The sequence below is a fragment of the Ascaphus truei genome, chromosome 4 (assembly GCF_040206685.1).
Source record: "Ascaphus truei isolate aAscTru1 chromosome 4, aAscTru1.hap1, whole genome shotgun sequence".
In the NCBI taxonomy this organism is placed as follows: Eukaryota; Metazoa; Chordata; class Amphibia; order Anura; family Ascaphidae; genus Ascaphus; species Ascaphus truei.
In genome coordinates, this window is record NC_134486.1 from 77,231,488 (window position 1) to 77,253,151 (window position 21,664).

The window sequence follows — 21,664 nt, forward strand, 5'->3', positions numbered from 1 at the left end:
CTGTTAATTAGGAAGATTTAAGTTGATCACTCCCTATCCCCTGTGTTTTTGTAGACATTGTTTCTACAAGTTAAACAGCTATGAAGTAGTATGCAAGCTACCAAAACATTGAAGACGCAGGACATATTATTGTTCCAATACCGTCAGTTTCATAGTACACTTCTTTAAATCCATAAACAAATGTTTAATTACTTGAAAAACAGATGTCCTTGTTCAAACCCAAAATGGACATTTACATTACCAGGTTATGGCATGTTCTGCAAGAATTATTACTATTATAGACTATGTATTAATTTGTTTTTACTTTATATTATTAATGCGGTTTTTGTTGTTGTTTTTTTCTGCATATTGTCTAATACATCCTTGAAACACACACACATTTTTGTTTTTTTACAATTACAGAGTAAGAATCTAAATTGGAGATTTGCTAAACTCTGATGAAGGGTGTCAGAGCTCAATCCCACAATAACTGCCATTCAAGTCATTGGCAGTATATTCTGGATCGTATTCCGATAGCCCTTATCAAAGTTTAGTGAATCCCGATGTAAAAGACTTATATGCTTCCTTTTGTTGGTGTAATGTAAATTGCTAATTACGAAACTGACATTTATTTATAATTATTGGGGTAAATCGAAAGATAGTATGAGTGTAACTACAGAGGTAATATATTTGCTTTTAAATCTGTTGCTGGTTCTTCTGAGAAAGAGTTAACATAGCTGTATGTTAAATGACCATTTACAGAGAAGCACTTTCCTTTAATAGATGCGGTGCCATTGGAATTTTAGTCAAGGTAATTTGTCACTCAGACTGTTACTTTATTGAAAAATAAGACATCAACACAATGTTTTCTGATGTCTGCAAATGCTAGCACTTTAGTATAACAGCCCTTGAATATAGATAGCTAAACAAAGAGGCAAACACGATATGTTTGAGGGATGAATTTGGGACTTTAGTATTGCGTCATATGTTTTAACTACTAAGTTTTATTGGGTGTTCAGATACTTTCCTCTTATACTATATGTAATTTCTTTTTTATGTTTTCATAGATGATAATGATGATGGTGGAAATGATGAAGACGATGATGATGATAAAAAAGAAGACATTGACCAAATTAATGAGAATATAGGTCTGTACAGATTCCTTTCTAAAGAGCTATGTTATGCATGACGTGCTATTATTAGCGATTGTTGCTACTGTACAGTATCTCACCTAATATTTAATCTTTGTAAGAAATGAACTGCCAATACTAACCAGTTTATTACCATCAATATTAAACCCCTACTAATAAAATATTTAGCAAATTAATCCCCTTCAGCACCGAATCACGGGAGCATGCCAGCAGGTGCAAGTACGTTGAATACAGCTGTACCAACATTTGGGGTCACTTACACAGTTAATAGGAGTCATTTATAGTGTGAAGTACCATTATTTTATCTTTATGTATGTTTATTCAGTAAAGTAGCATACCCATTAATGATACTAATATCCATTCACTGGATAGGTATCGAAAATGGCTAGCACTATTTAGTAAATAAACGTTGCAATGTGGTATTTTTTAAAATTGTATCGTAGCGTTATGGGGGATACTGTATCTTGTATAAATTGTTCAGCACTATTGGTAGAATCTGCAGTATGATACTGTGCAAGGCTCCTTAAAAGTAACGACATATTTAAAATTGCAATGATAATATTTTAAAGTAATGCATGAGACACACAAACCCCAGGTGTACTACAGAATCACTTATTTCCAGCGGGAATACAGATGATCAGAATGAATAGGTACTTGTAATACAGTATTTGCTCTCAGGTGAGTATTCCACTCTTCACTGCAATTTTTTAGCTATATTGGAATCTATAGGGACTTATTCTGCAAGCTCCGTTAGCGCTGTAATGAGCGATCTGCACAGGAAGCCCCATTCAAGTCAATGGGACTATCCATGCACATCGCTTGGTACAGCGCTAACGGAGCTTACAGAATAAGCCCCTATGGATCATGACAAAGAAAAGTTGCCACATTGCACCTTTTGTATAAACATTTATGTTGAAACTTGGCACATTTGTAGCTAAAAATATTTCTGCCACCTCACAACTGACAATTTTCTGACATAGATAGAAATGATGGACAGAGATGCAAACTGAGACATGTATCATTACACTCTATGCATCATTCCTCTCCCACCTTAATGTCCCTTGTTGACATTCTCCAGATCAAGAGCTGACAACGTGGTGCACAACTGGGATAAAGTAACACAATACATTGACGCAAAAGCCAGGAGTCAAAGCACAATGAAGGGTACGGCGGTGGAAATGGCCATTTACGTCAATAGCAGCAATGGCAGATCAGGCGTGATACCCTGCATCACTCTTTGATGACTCCTGGCCAAAGACAACTAAGATGCACCAGTTTTCATCGTATCAAAATTGCTTTGATATGTACTTTGTATTGAATGGATAATAGGCACTGTAAATTGAACACAAAAGAAAATATAAGGGCTGTCAATTTGTTTTGATGTAATACACATTTAGAAAAGTGTTTCTTAAAAAAAAATATCTTTGTGTATACAGAAGGAATGAATCAAAAGGCACAGTCACCTCCCATGAAGAAATCTAAAGGAAAGAAAGCAGAAAACGTAAAGGATTCCAAAGATGGTATGTGATGAACCATATTTACAAACATAAATATGTAATCCGTTTTTTAATCAATGAAGACATCTATTTTTCTGTAACATTTTCTCAATTATTATTTTTTAAAAAAATTTTTCTTTATAATACAGGCTTTTACTACATTACTCATACTTTACCCCTGCATTGATGTATACTAATTTTGATGCATTTTTAAACATGTTCATGAAAAAATGCAGTCATAATTTAAAAAAAAAACACATTAAAGTAGCAGTATTTAGTTAACTTAAAAAAAAAAAAAGGATATATATATTTATTTTTTTATTATGGGTTTGAAGCAAGGTGTCTCCGGAGTGGAACCCCATTCATTCCAGCTGCGGGGACCCTCTGTTTCAAGAGATACTTACCTCCGTAGGGGTGCCGGTAGAGTTTAACGGTGCAGGTCATGTGGGCAAATGGGACGCCGCACCAGATGACGTCACGGCTTCCTATTGGCCGGTGTGACGCGGGACATTTAAGATGTCATTAGATTAAGGAACACAGTTTCTCTGCCTACAGAGATACCGCCACCTGTACAGAGACAAGTATCTCTGGAAGCAGGGGTTCCCCGAAGCTGAAAATATGGGCGTTCAGCTCAGGGACCCCCTGCATCAAACCCACAATAAAAAAAATATATATTTTTTTTTTAAAAGTTAACCCATATTGCTGCTTTAAATGACATTAGGAAAATAAAATCCTGGTTGTCAGACAAACACAAAACGTTTTACTGGAATTATCTGAATATATTTTGTAATAAAATAATGCATGATTAAACAGAAATCCAAAGAGAAATCAATTACCACCTCTTAGCTTACAACTTTTTACATTTTGTATCATGCATAATTGTCTTTCTTATTTCACAAAATCTCATTTTGCTTCTTATACAGTAGTTTAAGTTTATTAAGAAACATTGATATTAGCAGCAATGAATAGTTTCATAAATTGAACAATTACACCATTTTATGGCTCTTTGTTCTTTTATTTTTTAGCATCTTAATATTTTTAATATAGAAGGAAGTGTTCGTGGGTTTAGAATACAAATGTTTGAAGATTCAACACTCAATTCGAATTCCGAATCAAGCAGTTCGAGAATTTTACTTTTGATTCGAACTTCGGAATTAATTTCTGACCCTCAGTGAAATTTGAGCCTAATGTAATGAAAAGCTTACCCTCAGATTACATTTTTTTTAATGAAAATGGTTGAACTTGCACATTTTAGCAAAAAATTCGAACACAATTAACATTTTTATTTTTGTTGCATCATTCTTTAAAAATCCAAACATTTCACAAACGCAACATTAAAAAAAAAAGCAATCACCAAAATACCTTAATATTTCATAATATTATGAACATGTTTCGAAAAATACAGTAGCACCTTTGTTAAAAAGCAAATAAAAGTAACAGCAAAAATGACATTATTAATTACAATTTCATACAATTAAATTCACAAAAAAATATTTTTGTTAAATAAACTTATTTCAAATATTGTACAGTAGAAAATGAACTGATGGCTTATGGCTGATTAATGAGTAACATGAAATATGTGTTATACCGAACATCAAATAACAAAATACATAGAAAATACTGGGTGAACTTAATAAATGGGTGGGGAGTGCCAAACAACCAGCCAACCCTGTCCTAATCAGTAGGCAAGACTTGCATATTTTACCAAAACGTTGACTTCACATAGGCATCAGTACGTTTTTGCTTTTTCTAAATGCAATTTGTGTGCCCCTTCTTTTCCAGATTGGGTGATGGGCAATGTAATGATTACATTCAATAAAGCCACTGTAAGATTTAAGATTACAATTATTTCAAGCTTAACTTGTAAAAATTACTGACATTTGTCTATAGCAGGCCTGCACAACTCCAGTCCTCGAGGGCCGCAAACAGGCCAGGTTTTCAGGATATCCCTACTTCAGCACAGCTGGCTCAATTAGTGGCTCAGTATGACTGAGCCACTAATTGAACCAGCTGTGCTGAAGTAGGGAAATCCTGAAAACCTGGCCTGTTTGCGGCCCTCGAGGACTGGAGTTGTGCAGGCCTGGTCTATAGTGTTAAGCAGCACAACCCCTTCCACTAGATCTTTTTATTTTTTTAGTTCTAGGATTCAAACAGGGGGTCTGCGGAACTGAGCTGTGTTAATTTCAGCTCCGAGCACCCAATGCTTCCAGTGATACTTACCTCCGAAAGGTTTGCTAGTATCTCTGCAGCCAGGGAGCTTGTGGCCCTAACTAGAAGGCGGCTTAATTGTTCCCACTTCAGGTGGGCCAATAGGAAGCTGTGACATCATCGCCCGCAGCTCCCTATTGGCACGCATGACCTGGACATTTAAACTCCACAGAGATACCGGCACCCTCAACGGAGGTAAATATCTCTGGAAGCAAGGGGTCCCGGAGCTAAAATTAACACAGTTCAGCCCTGCAGGCTCCCTGCTTCTATATATATATATATATATATATAATAAAAAATAAATAGATGATACCGTTCTGTGGCTAACGAAATGCTTTTATTTGTGCGAGCTTTCGAGATACACTGATCTCTTCTTCCGGCGATAGTACATTGAATAAAGCTAGCAAGGGTTAACTTAAAAACAGTGCATATACTGTACTAATGTTATCTGTGACTGAAACCTAACACCCCCCCCCCCCCTGTGCAGTATGCGATTTATGACTTGGGGTGATAAATAGTCCCTGAAATGTTAGTGATGTAAGAGTGTGTGTGTGTACTGTATGTAAATATAAATGTGTAAAGAGCACATATATATAGCCCCCTTTCCCCGGGCCAATCGCAGATCGAGCCCCTAAGGTCTACTGGGGTCTTGCAACGTGTCTTTGTGTGGTGCATACCTGATGGCAACAGGAGGGCCTGAGTCTCTCGCGATGACATGGGGGATAACAGGAATAGGTTACTGGGGTGGATGCCTTCGTTCTGTTTCAATGGTGCAGCGCCTCCGTCTTTAGTAAGCCCCAGGAATGCGGGGTGGAATCCTTACCAGAGAGTGTTGCCACACAGGGATGAGAGATTCCAGTCTCGCACAGGTTTGTCTTCCTTTTTAAAAGCAGCAGTCTTTATTCACAGCAGGGCAGCAGCAGCAGCCGACAGTACAGCTCATGCACCATCAACCAACTGTTCTCCTTTGTGATGGTCCTTCCCTGCCTCCACTCTGGATCAAGGGCACCCAGAGTGGGGCTAACTCTTCCCTCACCCCATTAAGCAGGGTGAGAGGTACTGGTCCACATCACTACACTATGGTTGGATCAGCTCTACTCATGAGCTGATCACTCTTCTCCTCCAACTCTAACTCACTATCACACTACTCACACACAACTTGTGCAGACAGACTAAATAGGAAGTGTCACTGCTTTATGTAACATCCAGTAGGCACCGCCCCTGCATCTCTTGATTGGACACAGGGTCACATGACCTACCTTCACTTACACAACCCAGTGTCATAAGCAGGAAAAACCCATATCAACTCCTGGCAATCTGCCCTTAGCAGAGTTTACACACAGGAGGAAGATAAAACTATAGCCCCATTTCTTACCAGGGCTACACTTATATATAACAAAAAGAAGAAACACACAGTGAATCCTATACAATGGTCAATCTCAATAAGTAAAATTAATTCTACCACATATAAATCGGAAGGTAATAACTCTTACAATCTAACAATCCCTATTTCAGTCTGCTGCCATATAGGTCTACAGCTCCACAAGCTGTTAAAAGGTAGATACCTCAAGAATGACTTAGGCGCAAAGGGAGAAAAAGATAAAGAACATAGGGTAGTATGTACTGAGTGATAACACCTTAAAATGGTAAGATATGCACTCACAGTTATTATAACAAATTCAAGCCTTTTATCCACCCTGGGATCTGGAACAGAACACAATTTGTCAATCCTCCTCAGACGTCTTTGGATATTCCTTCGAGCAATTCACATATGTCTGCAACGGGGTTCCAAATACCCGTCCTCCGTCTCATAGATTAACCATGCATATATGTAAGGGAAGGGAAGGGACACAAATATAGTGTAACTCCGTTTTAATAAATAAAAAACATTAAGATACCATGATAGGTAAAAAAAAAGCTCACATTCTATGAGCTCTTTAAAAGCAGTTGAGACTATTGTGAGTATCTCACACTCGTCCTGAAAACCGGCTAATGTCTGAACTCACAGCACTCACTGTCCTGCAGCTGGTGTCTCGATACACCTCTGACGCTTCCGTGTCACGTAATCACGTGACTGCATCTAGGTCTCGCGAGATCTTCACGCTCCTTCACTGCTGACGTTACAGATGCCGGACACGAACACACAGTTGATACACGTCTTCTCCCTCCTGCATACAGCGGTACAATGAACCAACACTTCCTACGCGTTTCTCCATTAAGGCTTCGTCAGGGGATGATATGTTTGTACCTATCCCTACCTTAGGTTATATAATCACCTCCCGATTCTCATTGGTTAATTATTTGATTTCTAAATAACCTCTTAGTTTACATGTAGAGTCTGTATCTTTATTGGAAGCATTTTGTCTATTTATTCAATTGCAAAAAAAGAGACTATATTAAATATATAAATTGACCATTGTTTTGGAATACATAATTCTCATGCCATATAATAAAGGCATTTGTCATTTATTTATATCTTTCACTAACTGCTACATAATCATTCTATTATACATAATTTGAAAAAGGACACTATTCATATATATTCATATATTTATATTCACTATAAATATGTCAATATTTAGACCTTGCAGTGCGAGTGTTTTTAACGCATATATCCAGTAGGTCTCTTGTCCTATATATGTCCATATATATAGATGTAGAAGTATCTGTACCGTGTTAGCTGAGCTTAATAATGAAAAACGAATTGACGATACCGTTCTGTGGCTAACGAGATGCTTTTATTTGTGCAAGCTTTATTTGTACATTCATATAGACCAGTATGTATAGACATGGCCTTTAGCACTCATAGGACGAGAGTTCTTTTGTGACAGGGTAGTGACTCATGATGCTGTTGCTTCGGTTGTATGAAATGCCCAGGTGGCTGCTACTACATAGGTGAGATGGGACAGGGGCTAAACAGGAGAATTAATCTGCATCGCCCCAGCATCACACGCGGAACAAGAGACAGTCCTGTCGGCGAACATTTCTCTGACTCTGGCCATAAGATGAATGATCTGAAGGTGGCCATACTCAAAGGTAATCTTAGAACACCGAAAGAGACGGTTGCCTAAACTGAGACCGCAGCTTCATGAGTCACTACCCTGACACAAGAGAACGCTCTTCCCATGAGTGCTAAAGGCCATGTCTATATATACTGTGCTATATGAATGCACACACAAATCTCTTACACATACAAATGTACAATGTAATGCTATCCCTATATACCAATAGGGACCACATAGTATCTACACACACTTTTAGTAATGCAACACCCTCTTACATTTCTACACCTACCCACAACATTGGTATACACTCCCACTCCACACACACCTTTTGTAAAGAGCTGCATACACTGTGGACGCTTTATAGATTTATATTTACACAGATACACACACATACTCAGGCGTGCCCCTGAGGAAGGTCTTATACAGGACCAAAACGTTGGATTTATATGTGCCTGCTTTTTTTCAATACACTTTTGCAATATACCGTGAGTGCTGTTTTTTGTCTCCCTGGTGGGACACCTGGTTTCCTATATATATATATATATATATATATATATATATATATATATATATATATATATATACATAGAGAAGAACAGAGAGCGCACATCCCATAGTGTAAAAAAGTAAATTTAATGTTAAAAAAGAGGACAAGGGGATTAAGGACACTCACAAAAGTACAAGAATTAAAAGCAGTTTGTGATATAATCACCAACAACAGGGCAACACCGTCCTGGAACACATCAGTGGATCGATATCCAGTCCGGTTCACCTCCAGCAATTTGGATGATTGAAAACGCTGTCTCTCTGCTTGAATGCAATTTAAAGTTATCAGCCTCAGATCAGCTCCATGCGCTCTCCAGCAATAGACTGCGCACTGCGTGATGACGTAATGTCGTGGTGACGTACCCTGACGTGTTTCGTCACTACAGTGACTTTTTCAAAGGGAATACCAACATGGTGGAGGGCTCGGTTTTTATAGGCACACCTACATCAAGGGGAGTGGTCAAAGGAGCGACCAGCGGCCAATCGTCAGTGCCTATACAGAATAGCTAAGACACCGGTGATTACCCAATGGAGACACCCGTAACCATCCCTGTACATGAAAAAACCAATGCTGCACAAAATACAATATATTAATAGGCATATAAACCGCAAGTAATTGATAATAATAATCATATATCGTATAAACAAAACTAAATCACAAACAAAAATAGAAATGTAAGATGATAAATATAAATGATAATAAATTATAATAATGATGATTACAACACACAATAATAAAATACTTAACATATGTGTGTGCTTGTGCATGCAAATGGACACATAAAATCATGTCCCACCTACATACACAATACACAAACAATGAAGGACCCTCAATTATAATATTTACAATCAGAAAATCATATATTAAATCATGAATATAAAAATATGTCCATATGTATATATTAATACACATAACCCAGATCACTCACCATTCCAAAAAGTGGAATATATACATGTATAATTATGAATATAAAGGAGTAATGACCAAATCAATACAACCACACGAGGAAGCATATAAAATGCTTATTCAATAGCAATAATATAAATTCTTATACCCCAACAAAAATGAAAAAGGGGGGATATTATTTACCCACATGATTTCAATGTGATTGACTCAACCATAAATGTAGACTTCAAGGCTACAAACTCTATAAAAACTCTAAATATTATAGGACTAAAAAAGGAGTGGAGAAAAGGGGGAAATACACCCACCCACCATTCCCATGTATTTCCCCCTTTTCTCCACTCCTTTTTTAGTCAAGATATCCCTAGAAAATATACCAAACTTTAATGTCATCAATTATAACATGTTAAAACATATTAAAGCCAAAAGGGGCGGGACCCTGAATAGACAAAAAGTGCATATATTCCACAATGGCAGGATGGGCTGACTACACATACTGTACATGCATTAGCTTTTATTTAATGTGTAGGTATAGTCAGCCCATCCGCTGTGTTAATGAAGTCTTATCCAATAGACTTTCATCCTTTACATCTGCTAGAGCATGCATGCATAATTAATTATCTGTAGGGCGTGATCCCTCTACTGACCAGAACTTAAACAGTGTTTATATGTTACTCTTTGATAAAGCTTCTCCACGGCGGGAAACGCATCAGAGTATTTTTAAGATGTGTGTATTTTTGGCATTCTGTATATGCCCAATAAATAGTCAAACGTTTTTTGCCTCCAGCCCTTGCTTACAATTGCAGTGCTCTACCTTCTACTTTTTCTATTCTTATATCATAGGTGGGGCAGCATTATTAAACCCCCAAACTGCCTTTTCTGTTCTTTATGAGTTTTTATACTGCAGTAACGCATCAAACAGTTGAGGTGGTTTGTCAATGGTAAAACAAAAAGTTTTACTGACTTTACAATTAGGTGGTACAGACTTATCCAAATTTCCATTCAACCTTGCCCTTGACTTTCGATGCAATCAATTTTAGCTTACTCCAAGTTTGCAAAGTATTCAGCATTCAGCGAGGGAGAAAGGGCGAGGCGGGAGGGAGAGTTGAAAAAGTCTTGTTATTGCTCATCTGTTTTGCTCCATTTGAAGTAATGCAAATGTTTAAGAATGTGACAATGTACAGAAAATTCTCGAAAAAATGACTGAACCACGTTGTTTTTTAGCCATCAACACATTTTAAGCCCGTGTCTTTTTTTTCCCCGATGCACCTGAGATTTGTTCTAGCCATTCATTCGCCAAAAAGATCTTTTATTGCCTTTTCTCTATTTATTGAAGGGCCATATGAATGGAAATACTGTATAAAAACATTACTTCATACTAAATTGTCATATATCAAGTTAGGATGGTATTTAAAGATCTATTAATTGAACTGTTCATTTATTAATTACTTTTTATTTGGATTGATTCCAAATTAAATTAAATAGATCTGAAGTCTTCTAGAGCAAGGGGAAGATGGCTTCACAGCACAACACATCGTTTTTATCCTTGTTTGGCAGGTGTACTTTTGCAGAAAGACATGTTAAAAAAGTCTTCTAACAAGATGGACACTTAAAACTCGGTGGCTCTCAGGGATAAAGAAGATTAGCAAGTACATGTAACAGCTGACACAGTTAGTTTAACAGCTACATGTCTGAAAATAGTTTTACTGATGATAATTGGCAAAATTACACAATTACCTTACATAATTTTCTATAATTTGTCACAAATGTGAATGTGATGCTCAATCTTGACCTCACATAGAGTTTGTATTACTTTCAAATCTTTTTAGGAAGCTATTCCTTTATAGGTCAAATCATGTTATTATTTGGCCTGCAACAGGAAGCGAATGTAGCTAAATACATCAATTGACTTACATGAAATAAGAAACACATGTTTGGTATAGCTAGGTACAGTACTATAGCTTGTACAGGTGTTGCAGGCAAATAAATATATGTAGCCCACGAGACAGGAAAAGCATATAAACTAAAATACCTTGGAAGGAGTTTAGCATTTCAAAATGCACCAATACAACACATACATTCACTATAACACACACAGCGCTAGCCTCACTATATATTACGATATACAGCTGCGTTATAATGTGACGTTATTAAGAAATGGGGTCACTCCAGTATTGTTAAGAATTATCTCTGTATTGACTAAGAATTATTTATTCGGAAATGGGTAGTGCTATTAATCTAAATAGCATATATGAAAATACTGTTCGCTTGGCCTTAAAGCGAGGTAACCACACAAATAAGCGGCAACTTGCAACCACACAAAACAGCAAAACCATGCTGGTGATGTAATTGTGGAATGTTGGAAGATGTTGCACTTTTCTACCATTGGGTGATGTAATAGGATTTCTTACAAACCCCTACTGCAGGTGTGGCCAACTATAGTCCTCAAGGGCCACCAACAAGTCAGGTTTTCAGGCTATCCCTGCTTCAGCACAGATGGCTCAATCAGGGCATCAGACAGATTTCCCGGGGCCCAGGGCTATAGAGTTACATCCGCCCCCCCCCACCATTGTTGGCACTATTGAGAGCCCTCCCATTTCACACCTCATGAGCCCCCTCTATTTCCCCCTTCTTCCCATGTGTTTCTCTCCCCTCCATCTCACTCCCTCTTCCTCACTCACCACCTCTCACTCTCCCCACTCCCGCCTCATATGTATTTCTCTCCTCTGCGTCTCACTCCCTCCCTCACCCCACTCTCTCCTCTTACTCGCACCCACCTTCCATCAATTACCCCACTCTCACTAATTCTCCCCCACAAAATACATATCAAAAAACCCCACCCCCAATACATATTAAAAAGACACCCCTCCAATACATATAAAAATACCCCCACTCCCCCAATACATGTATAAAATACCCCCACTCCCCCCCCAATACATATAAAAATACACCCCACTCCCTCAATACATATTAAAAAATACTCCCATTCACCCCCAATACATATTAAAAAATATCCCCACTCCCCCCCATACATATTAAAAAATATCTCCACTCCTCCCCAATACATATTAAAAAATATCCCCACTCCTCCCCAATAGATATTAAAAAATACCCCCATACATATAAAAATATCCCAACCCCCAATACATATAAAAATACCTCCACTCCCCCCAATACATATAAAAATACCCCCAATCCCCCCAATACATATAAAAATCCCCCCAATCCCCCCAATACATATAAAAATACCCACACTCCCTCCAATACATATAAAAATACCCCCACTACCCCCTAATACATATAATATAAAACAGACTTACTTTGGGGATGGTCTCAGGCAGGGCCGGTGGCTGTGGGCTGCCCGGCCGGCGTTGCAAGCTGGGCCCGACCTTTCCAGGTTTCCCTTAGCTTCCTGCAGGCCTCTCCCTCACTCTGGGCCACACCAAGCTTCCGACATCAGTGTACGCCGGGACTCCCTCTCATGCCGGCGTGCACCGGAAGCCGAGGCCCAGCTTACTTCCTGCGTGCTGATGTCAGAGAGACCTGTCGCGTGCCAGCGTTGGAAGCTCGGCATGGGTCAGAGTGAGCGAGAGGCCTGCAGGCTGCTGTAGGAGAGCCGGGGCCCGTCCGCGACCGCCAGCGGGCTCTGGCAAGAGGTCGGGCCCAATTTGCAGAACTGTCCGGCTGGGCCTCCTGCAGCCACCGGACCCGGGACACCTGTCCCGGCTCTCCCCCCCTGTCAGCGGCCCTGGGCTCAATCAGTGGCTCCATTGAAGACTGACATATACAGCCACCTGTGCTAAAGCAGGGATGTCCTGAAAAGCTTACCTGTTGGTGGCCCTTGAGGACTGGCGTTGGCCACCTCTGCCCTACTGTATGTCACAAACCTATTTAACCTCAAAAAGCATACTATCAATATGTGCAAATATAAACCTGTTAGTAGCTCAAGTTAACTGTGACTAGATGGGCACCTTGGGCTACTAAGAGGTTTAATATATTAATTTGTTCTTCAGAGTTAATATTATTATTATCACTGCAGAAAACCCCCACACAGTTGTCATTGTTTTATCACTAGCAACATGGTTTAAGTGAATAGGTCAATTAATAACATTGAAGTTAAACACTGATAACACCAATATTTTAATTTATCAACCTTTAGTGAATCTAGGCTGTAGATGTGTTTACACACACACTTATACACACATGTTCTTTTAAAATACATGCCCAATGACATTGAATTACACACACACATTTTCTCTCTTAAATTCACACAGATATTTATTCAACAAGGCAGCAAAAACGAAAACGCAAACCCAAACACCCGTTTTAGAAAGTGTAATTAATTAAATACAGATTTTATATCACCATATAGGGTGATGCAGCTGGTTGAAGAGTGTTTCTCAACAACCCTGAGATAGACGTCACAAAGCTCTCCAAAGCGCGAACTCCCCATAAGCATGTAAAAATAACAAAGTAAACATATTGCAAATGTGCAATAAATGTATAAAATAAATGATAAAACTTGTGAGTGCCCACTCGTGTGGTGGATGTATTGTTCAAGCGTTTTCAGATATTATCTGGTCTGGATCAGTAGTGGATGAAACAGGAACTTTCCAGATCATACAACAAAAGAAGAGGCAGGATAGTGTAACACAATTTTATAATTAAAATACAAATATACAAATAAGCAGTGAGCCTATTCAACTCACATGCTCCAGGTATATCACAAGCATTTAGACCACTTTGGGTCTCACAGTGTCGACATCCTGAAGGTGCTCAGCTGATTCCAGGCTCCTCTTGCGTCTCACTTCTGGGTTCACCGGCTGGTGACGTCACAATGACATTTCAGCCAATGGGAGCCTCCAATTTCTGCTTCTTTGGTGCAGGCAACAGGGAACAGCAAGGCAGCGCTTGTAATACTTGCAAAATGCAGTTACCACCTATGCATTTTGTTCAGGTCACTGAGCTTCCTCAGGGGGGCAATGGACCCCTGAGGAATTTCAGTGACCTGCTTACTAACACAAACGGACGTAGCCGGTTTCATTGTTCCCCCGGCAAACAAAACATATCCCGTCAACGCAGAATATCACAGAGTTTTCAAAGGATTCAATGGCAGTGTTTGGCATAATATATGTCCCACCAGAGGAACAATGAAGTCTGCTACATCTGTATGTTTTATACCAAGACATGCTCATTCAGAGCCATCATATTCACACACCTAAGATCATAGCTGAAGATGTTGAAATACTGTATGTTGAATTTAGAACCTGGAAATAAGGACATACAATTTAATATGCAAGAACATACTGCAAGGATGGACATGTGCACCAACAGTGCACAGCAAGCTGAGTACCAGCGTACACTACAAGTTAGAGAAAACAATGACATGCTATTTGTATTTTTTTTTTCAGAATTGTTATGCTTTTAGCACAGATTGAAATATATTTGTTATAAATAAATTGCTTCAACTTTTTTGTCTAGTGAGATGAGACAATTTTCATGAAAGACAATCATATATCTTTTTGACGTTAATGTCTCGTGGTAGGATAAAAGATAGCCACTTAGTTCAGTATGTAAGAGCTGTATATCACTTTTACTTAAATATAAATAAACTAACTTGGCAGAATCCAGACTTTCAAATCAGGTTTTTTGTGGGGATGTACATACTGTATGTTGTAAAGTGTTGCTCTGTGCATCTCTGGAGCATGCCTACAGTTTTATATTGAGTATAGTGTTTTACCAAGGGTAGCTATCACTGGTGTTGTATACACAAGAAGCCAAACTCGTCCGGTTTAATGTGTGTGCTTTTTCTGAAAATTTTTAATTTATTGTCTCCATTTTCTGTTTTTCACTACACTGCAATGTATATTTTAAGTATGCTTCTTTGGAAAGCCTAATTCATAGATTTACACGTACAGTACACTGCAAAACATGCACAGTAACAATATTTTAAACCAATTTAGAAACCAGGGAGTCTTTTTTGCTAAAGTCCGCCAGCTTCAAAACTGAGACAAATCCCCAAAAAACAACCTAATTGAAAGCAATGGGATTTTTTCCTTTGATAAATTCTGGTACAATTCTTTTGCATTAGTTTTGCTCCAGTTTTTAATCGGGGACGGACACTTTATTAATTAATACCATAGAAGAGATATTAATCTGGACTAATATCCAGAATAATGATATTAGGATATGCAGATGTTACTTCTAAAAACTAAAATGAGTAGGCATTAGGAATTAGTTATTATAACTCTTACAAATCCATTTGGTACTTTCTAGAAGTCGTACATTTCGACATGGTCTTATTGCACCAGCTAATTCCTTTCTGCTGCATATTAACTAATTATACAAATGTCAAAATTGAATGGACAAGCACCACCAATGTATGTACTCATTGAAATGCAACTATAATAAATAGAACAATGCAAAGTTCTGGTCCAATTACTGTATCATTGACATCTGAAGCTGACACGTTATGCATGATATTTCCCATCAATAAGCCTGCTTACTTTTAAATCATTATTTTAAAAAATATGAATGGTGTTTTTTTTTACCAATGTAGCCATGTGTAAAATTGGTGTACAGATCTCTGTCATACTGAGCAGTAACTCCTGTTAAAAGGGCAGGGTTGCCAGTAGTCATCATGGAGGTTTGCCCTCAACCCATGTGATGTGTAAGATAGTAGCAAAGGAAGTGACAGCATGCTCTGTGTCCACTGTTAGTGACACAGAGGTGAGTCTTACTGGAACCTATATATATATTACGCCTCACTTCCTAAAGTTGTTGTTGTTGCTGCTGAGTCAAGGTTCAGTTCAAGGTGTTCATCATCAGTGTCTGCAGCAGTTCAAGTCTGTCTGTCAGAGTGGCAAGGGACAATCTGATTACACACTGTGTCCAGGGCTCTGGCACAGCTGGTGGTCTCCCTTAGGGAAGAGGTGGAAAGACAACTTGATTAAAGAGTCAGGAGGAACCTTCTGAATGGAGTGCCATTACAATATGTGCGGCTAAGTGTCGGCCGCTGTGATGGACAGTCTGCCACACGACATGCTAATAAAGATGCCCATGAAAAGACCCTTCTTGCCTGTGAGTGGAGTTACTCAGGCAGAAGGTGCACCCAGGAGTTCCCTTCCAGAAACTCCTCCCTGCTATCGTGGGGATCTGGATGGGATGGAGGCGCTGTGCCAAATGTGAATAGGACTCAGCACACTACCTCAGACGCCTGTCATGGTGAAATCCCCACTACCAAGGAGTCCTGTGAGCCAGAAGGTGCACCACACTACACCGACATGTAACTGGGGGCAGATTCAGACCATAGGGGCCCATATGAGATTGGGTAGGGGTCGAACCGTTACACTAAGAATATATTAGGGTAATATAATTGAATAAAGTACATCTGAACATTATTGTTCAGGTGTTCGTCTTGGTGGTATTTATTAATTAGTGAATCAATATTTATTGAACTGTTTATTTACAAAATACAGTACTTAGGGTTTGACTCTCCAGTATAGTAATAACTCTTGTGTAATATACAATTGACATACTTAACTTTTTCAACTAGGAATGAGATGTTTTCAAAGAATAAGTAAATGCAAAAATATACGATACATGTAGAAATGTGCAAAAATATGCAACAATTTTAGTCCTGCCCTGGATTGAAAAGGTTACGTATTTTTCTTTCCCTCTTCTCTCCTCTCCATGAAATGTACAATGTTGCATGCCTGTGAGAAATGCAATCTCAGGACAATAATTTGTGAGTGAAACACAACCTTTCAACCTAATGAATAACATGGGCATACCTAATTTTGAGAGATATGTTTACATATATAGAAAATAAAATAAAAAATGTTTATTTAATGAATGAGAGAAACAAAAAAAGTAAAACCTAATAGATGCTGAGTGGTGCTACCAATACACTGTATGTAGGTTCATCTATACAATAGCAGGTGTACTTGCTATCTTTATTTTATCTTTATGTGTAGCCCAATAAGAGTGGTGATAAATAGTATAATCAAGTAGCTCATAGGTAATAACGCATGTATCCCTCGATTTAAAACAGACAGGTACTGTAGAATGAGGTGACAAAATGACACCATGCACTGATCCCCAGATATACAAGGCCCTATGGTTGTGGAACAAAAGAAAAACACAGTACAAGTGTGCAACTATAATGAATAAACAGAGTGAATTGAAATAAAGTGCATTAACCACTTAATACAAGTGAGTATAAGTAACTAGATTACCAATAAGGAGCGTCTGCTGCTGTGATAGGGTGGTCCAAAACCCTGAATCTAGGCTGATGAAGTGGCCTTTATAGTTGCTACGAAACTAGTTGGAATTATACTTTTATTGATCTACTAGTACCCTTAGTATTCTATCACTTTGCTGGTTAAGTGAAGCTGGCGTGGGAGGCAGAGCTTACCCTGGTCGGTGAGACTGTCCCTCCTAAAGGACACTACTCCTAAACGAAGCTTGGGACTTATCTACCTGGATTACGTGGAAGCCTAAAGGGAACCCTCTGCTTCTAAAGAGCCCAGCAGATGAAAGCACAGCTTGATATGACTGCAGAGTCCTGACATTGGGTGATCCGCTGCAGCCTTCTCCTGTGTCCTGATACCTGAGTGGTAACAACTGTAATAGTTACAGTTACATGCCTGTTTTACCTTTATCTGATGTACGCAGAACCTTGAATTACTTTTTAATATAAATTGTTCATTCTTACTTCACCATGAGCGTTGTGCGCTGTTTTGTGTTTTGTTTTGCCTATGGTTGTGGGTTGTGGGTATGAACTCACTGAGCGAAATGTCTGTTGCATGGAAATACTATTTTCATAGCTTAATGAATAGCCCCCTTAGAATCAAATGAACATCATAATGTCTATGTATCACCTTTTATATATATTATATGTAGCCGAGCCCCCTTACCCCCGTGCCGGGTAGGTAAGGGGGCGGAACGGCTGTGGCGGCGAGCGGAGTTCCCCCTTATCTCTGGTGTAGACACGGGGGGAAGGAGAGACTGCTGGGAGGCGCTCAGATGTTGTGGAGCACAGGCGGCCATCTTGCCTTCACGCATGCGCAGTGTAAGTCATTCGCATGCGCAGTACATACCGAGTTGCGGTGGCCATCTTGGATAGGGCTACGCATTGGACTACAGTTCCCAGCAGCCTTAGGGGCTGCAGACCACATTGGGCAACACAGCCAATAGGGCAGATGGAGCCACACAGAGCTGAGTATAGGAGTTTGACGCAAATGCAGGGACTACGCCAGATGGAGTCAGGACACAGAAGGGGAAGGTACTGTACCTTGAGAAAGGCACCTTGAGAAAGGTCCCACTGGGGGACCGAAACGTCGGTTTTTGTGTCTTCTTTCAAATATAGAACATTTTTGATTTAATTACCTGCGTGCTGTCCCTTGATGTCGTGTTGCAACCGGTATCGTATGGTCTGTTATTGCTTTATGGGATAAGCACCAAAACTTATTTACTTGCATATGGTGTGCCGGCTGTGCATTGGATTATATATATATATATATATATATATATATATATATATATATATATATATATAATAAAAAAATAAATAAATAGATGATACCGTTCTGTGGCTAACGAAATGCTTTTATTTGTGCGAGCTTTCGAGATACACTGATCTCTTCTTCCGGTGATGTTACATCGCCGGAAGAAGAGATCAGTGTATCTCGAAAGCTCGCACAAATAAAAGCATTTCGTTAGCCACAGAACGGTATCATCTATTTATTTATTTTTTGATTATTGAAGCTCGGCTAACACGGTACTGATACCTCTACATGTATATATATATATATATATATATATATATATATATATAGCTCAACCCCGTTGTAGCGCGATCTGATACACCGCAGATCTACTTATAACGCAGTTTGAGCGTGGCTCCTGATTTCATTAGACAGAAAGCAGAAGAATCAGATCTCCTAACATGCAATTTTCAATTTTGCCTGTGCCCCCCCCCCCACCTCGGCTCATGGCATGCCATGGCAACACAACGTCACGTCACCCGACGACATCATTTACCATGGCGACGCAGTAAATGTGTAAAATAAACAACACAAATAAGTAATACAAGTTGCAAAATGTGTACAATATGAGTATATATATATATATATATATATATATATATATATATATACACACATATATATATATATATATATATATATATATATATATATATATACAGGTATATATGTTTCACCTTTCCCCTCCCCCCCACCCCTATGGTCCCTGCAGTACCTTTTTATTACGAGAGGAGGGTTCCAGGTTTTAGCCCCAGTAGGTGGGCAGTACCTCGGACATGGGCCCATCCCCCTGTAACTACTTGGGGGTACTACAGCAAAAACAAGGGATTAACCCTAACACTGTCTGCACTAGTACCAGGGATTATATGTTAGAGCAGAGGATTTTAGTAGCCAGGGGTTATATGGCTACATACATACATACATACATACATACATACATATACAGTATATATCTAATGTGTGTTTAGATGATTTTTGCACAAACAGATTGTTAAAAAGGACATCAAATGACAATGTGAAGCAGTATGTGTTTCATAGTGAATTTGTTTTCTATGTACAGATGTGGGGACAGATGTTTTCATTTGCCAGTTGGTGAGGCTGGAAACCATTACTAGTTTGGTCTACAAAGGCTGCAATTGTCTTTCCCCTGAGTCTTCAATAGTCTGGTTGTTACTCAGTAACTTTATAAATTGGTTGGATATGTTGGTCAAAATAATTACCAAGAGGACAAATTTCAGAAGTAACCCTGCTTGGTCAAGAAGAATGGTGAAGGGAGCTTTATCAAGTGTGGAAAAAAGACCAATAATTCAAGAAACGAGTGCTTCAGTATTTTTCTTGTCATGTCTGCTATTTTACATTATAAGGAAATAGAATTGTAAGTCAGGCTACCATCAGTCAGGATGTTTTCTGCCTCAGTGATCACTGTGAACATAATTGACAGTTTATTTATTATATTTTACATATATTTCACATGAGATGTATTGGCCCGTTTGACAGTGACTGTCGTGGCTGCTGTCACTTTTTCTCATTATGCTTCTTTGTAATTTAAAACATGCTTGTTCTTTTATGCTTTTAAAAGGATAAAATATCAGAGATAAGAGCATTAAAACTAACTACATTTTGAAATAATTGTCTGCAGCTTTCTTCATCTAGGTGTTTGAGTGCCTGTTGTTCCTTTGGATTAACATTGATTTTGGATTTGCCGCATTCTCAGTAATGCATTTGGAATTGTTAGCATTGAGTTTCTGAGACAAGCACTTGCCTATGAAAACCAATGAGTCATTTCAACTGAAAATAATCCTGATTAAAACTCCCAGAAAAAGCTGCTAGTGCTGCCATTTCATCGAGAAATAATTGTTCTCAAAAGAAACATTTACTTAGTTTCCTGTTCCTAATATTCAACCAGCAAACCAAAGATTCATATAGCTAAGAATACAAAGTTGTTGGCGGAAGGAAGTTACAGTACGTCTAGTTACAGTATGCTCAGAATAGTGTAAATGGAAACTCAACTGCTACTGTTCCTCCCTGAAGTAGCAAGATACCATGAAAACCCACAGACAGATTAACAACTTGCTTCTCAAATGACTTACACACATTTGTAAAGCAAAAAATCAATGACTGTTCCAGCAAACTTAATGTAGGTTATGGAGATGTTGTAGAATACACAGATGGGCGCACGGAAAAGACAATCTGATTTGCCTGAATCCCAAATGTAAAAAGTGAGATGCAAGCATCATATTAAGTGCTTTTTGTCATTTTTTCAGGGTAATTGGCTAATGTATTTAAACATTTAGAAAGGCATATGTGTATAAATATTTTAGTTATTATGGATAGCCAGAAGATATAATCCAGTTCAAGTGAACCATTCATTGACGTTTGGTATTATATGTACTGTAGAGGTGAGCAAAACAGTGTGTGAAATCAGTACAAGCCAGAACGTTACATTCCAAAAACAAAACCCTTGAGATTTTTAGGACAAAGGTCATAATCCAACATTTATTTAGGACCAGAACACCATGCCAAGTGCCCATCTCTTCAGTAGAATTGAAAACTTGTTTCCTGCCATATCTCTTTTTAATTTAGCATTTTCCTGCTTATTTTGATTTTTTCCATAATTTGGTAAAAATCCCAAAACAAACAAAACAAGTTTTTGCAAACCCAGAACCAAAACATATTTTTTTTGTGCACAAAACACGATATAAAATGTGCAACTTTCATTAAAAGTTAATTTTGTTTTTTGTAAAATCCTTGAGTGTTTGTGGTGCAATTCCCAAAATATATTATATTGTGCCTTGGAAGAAGATTTCTGTGGACAGAAAAATGGTAC

At 38.5% G+C, this 21,664-nt stretch overlaps 1 protein-coding gene across 2 annotated transcripts in view; it reads left to right on the forward strand.

Annotated features, from left to right (window-relative positions):
- MACROD2 (mono-ADP ribosylhydrolase 2) overlaps positions 1-21,664 on the forward strand; it is a 1,806,074-nt gene that overhangs the window by 1,663,376 nt on the left and 121,034 nt on the right. For both annotated transcript variants that reach the window (XM_075596064.1, XM_075596063.1), the window contains exons 10-11: positions 1,047-1,127; positions 2,567-2,650. In XM_075596064.1, coding sequence (XP_075452179.1) covers positions 1,047-1,127; positions 2,567-2,650 — 165 coding nt within the window. The remainder of the gene's footprint in view (positions 1-1,046; positions 1,128-2,566; positions 2,651-21,664) is intronic.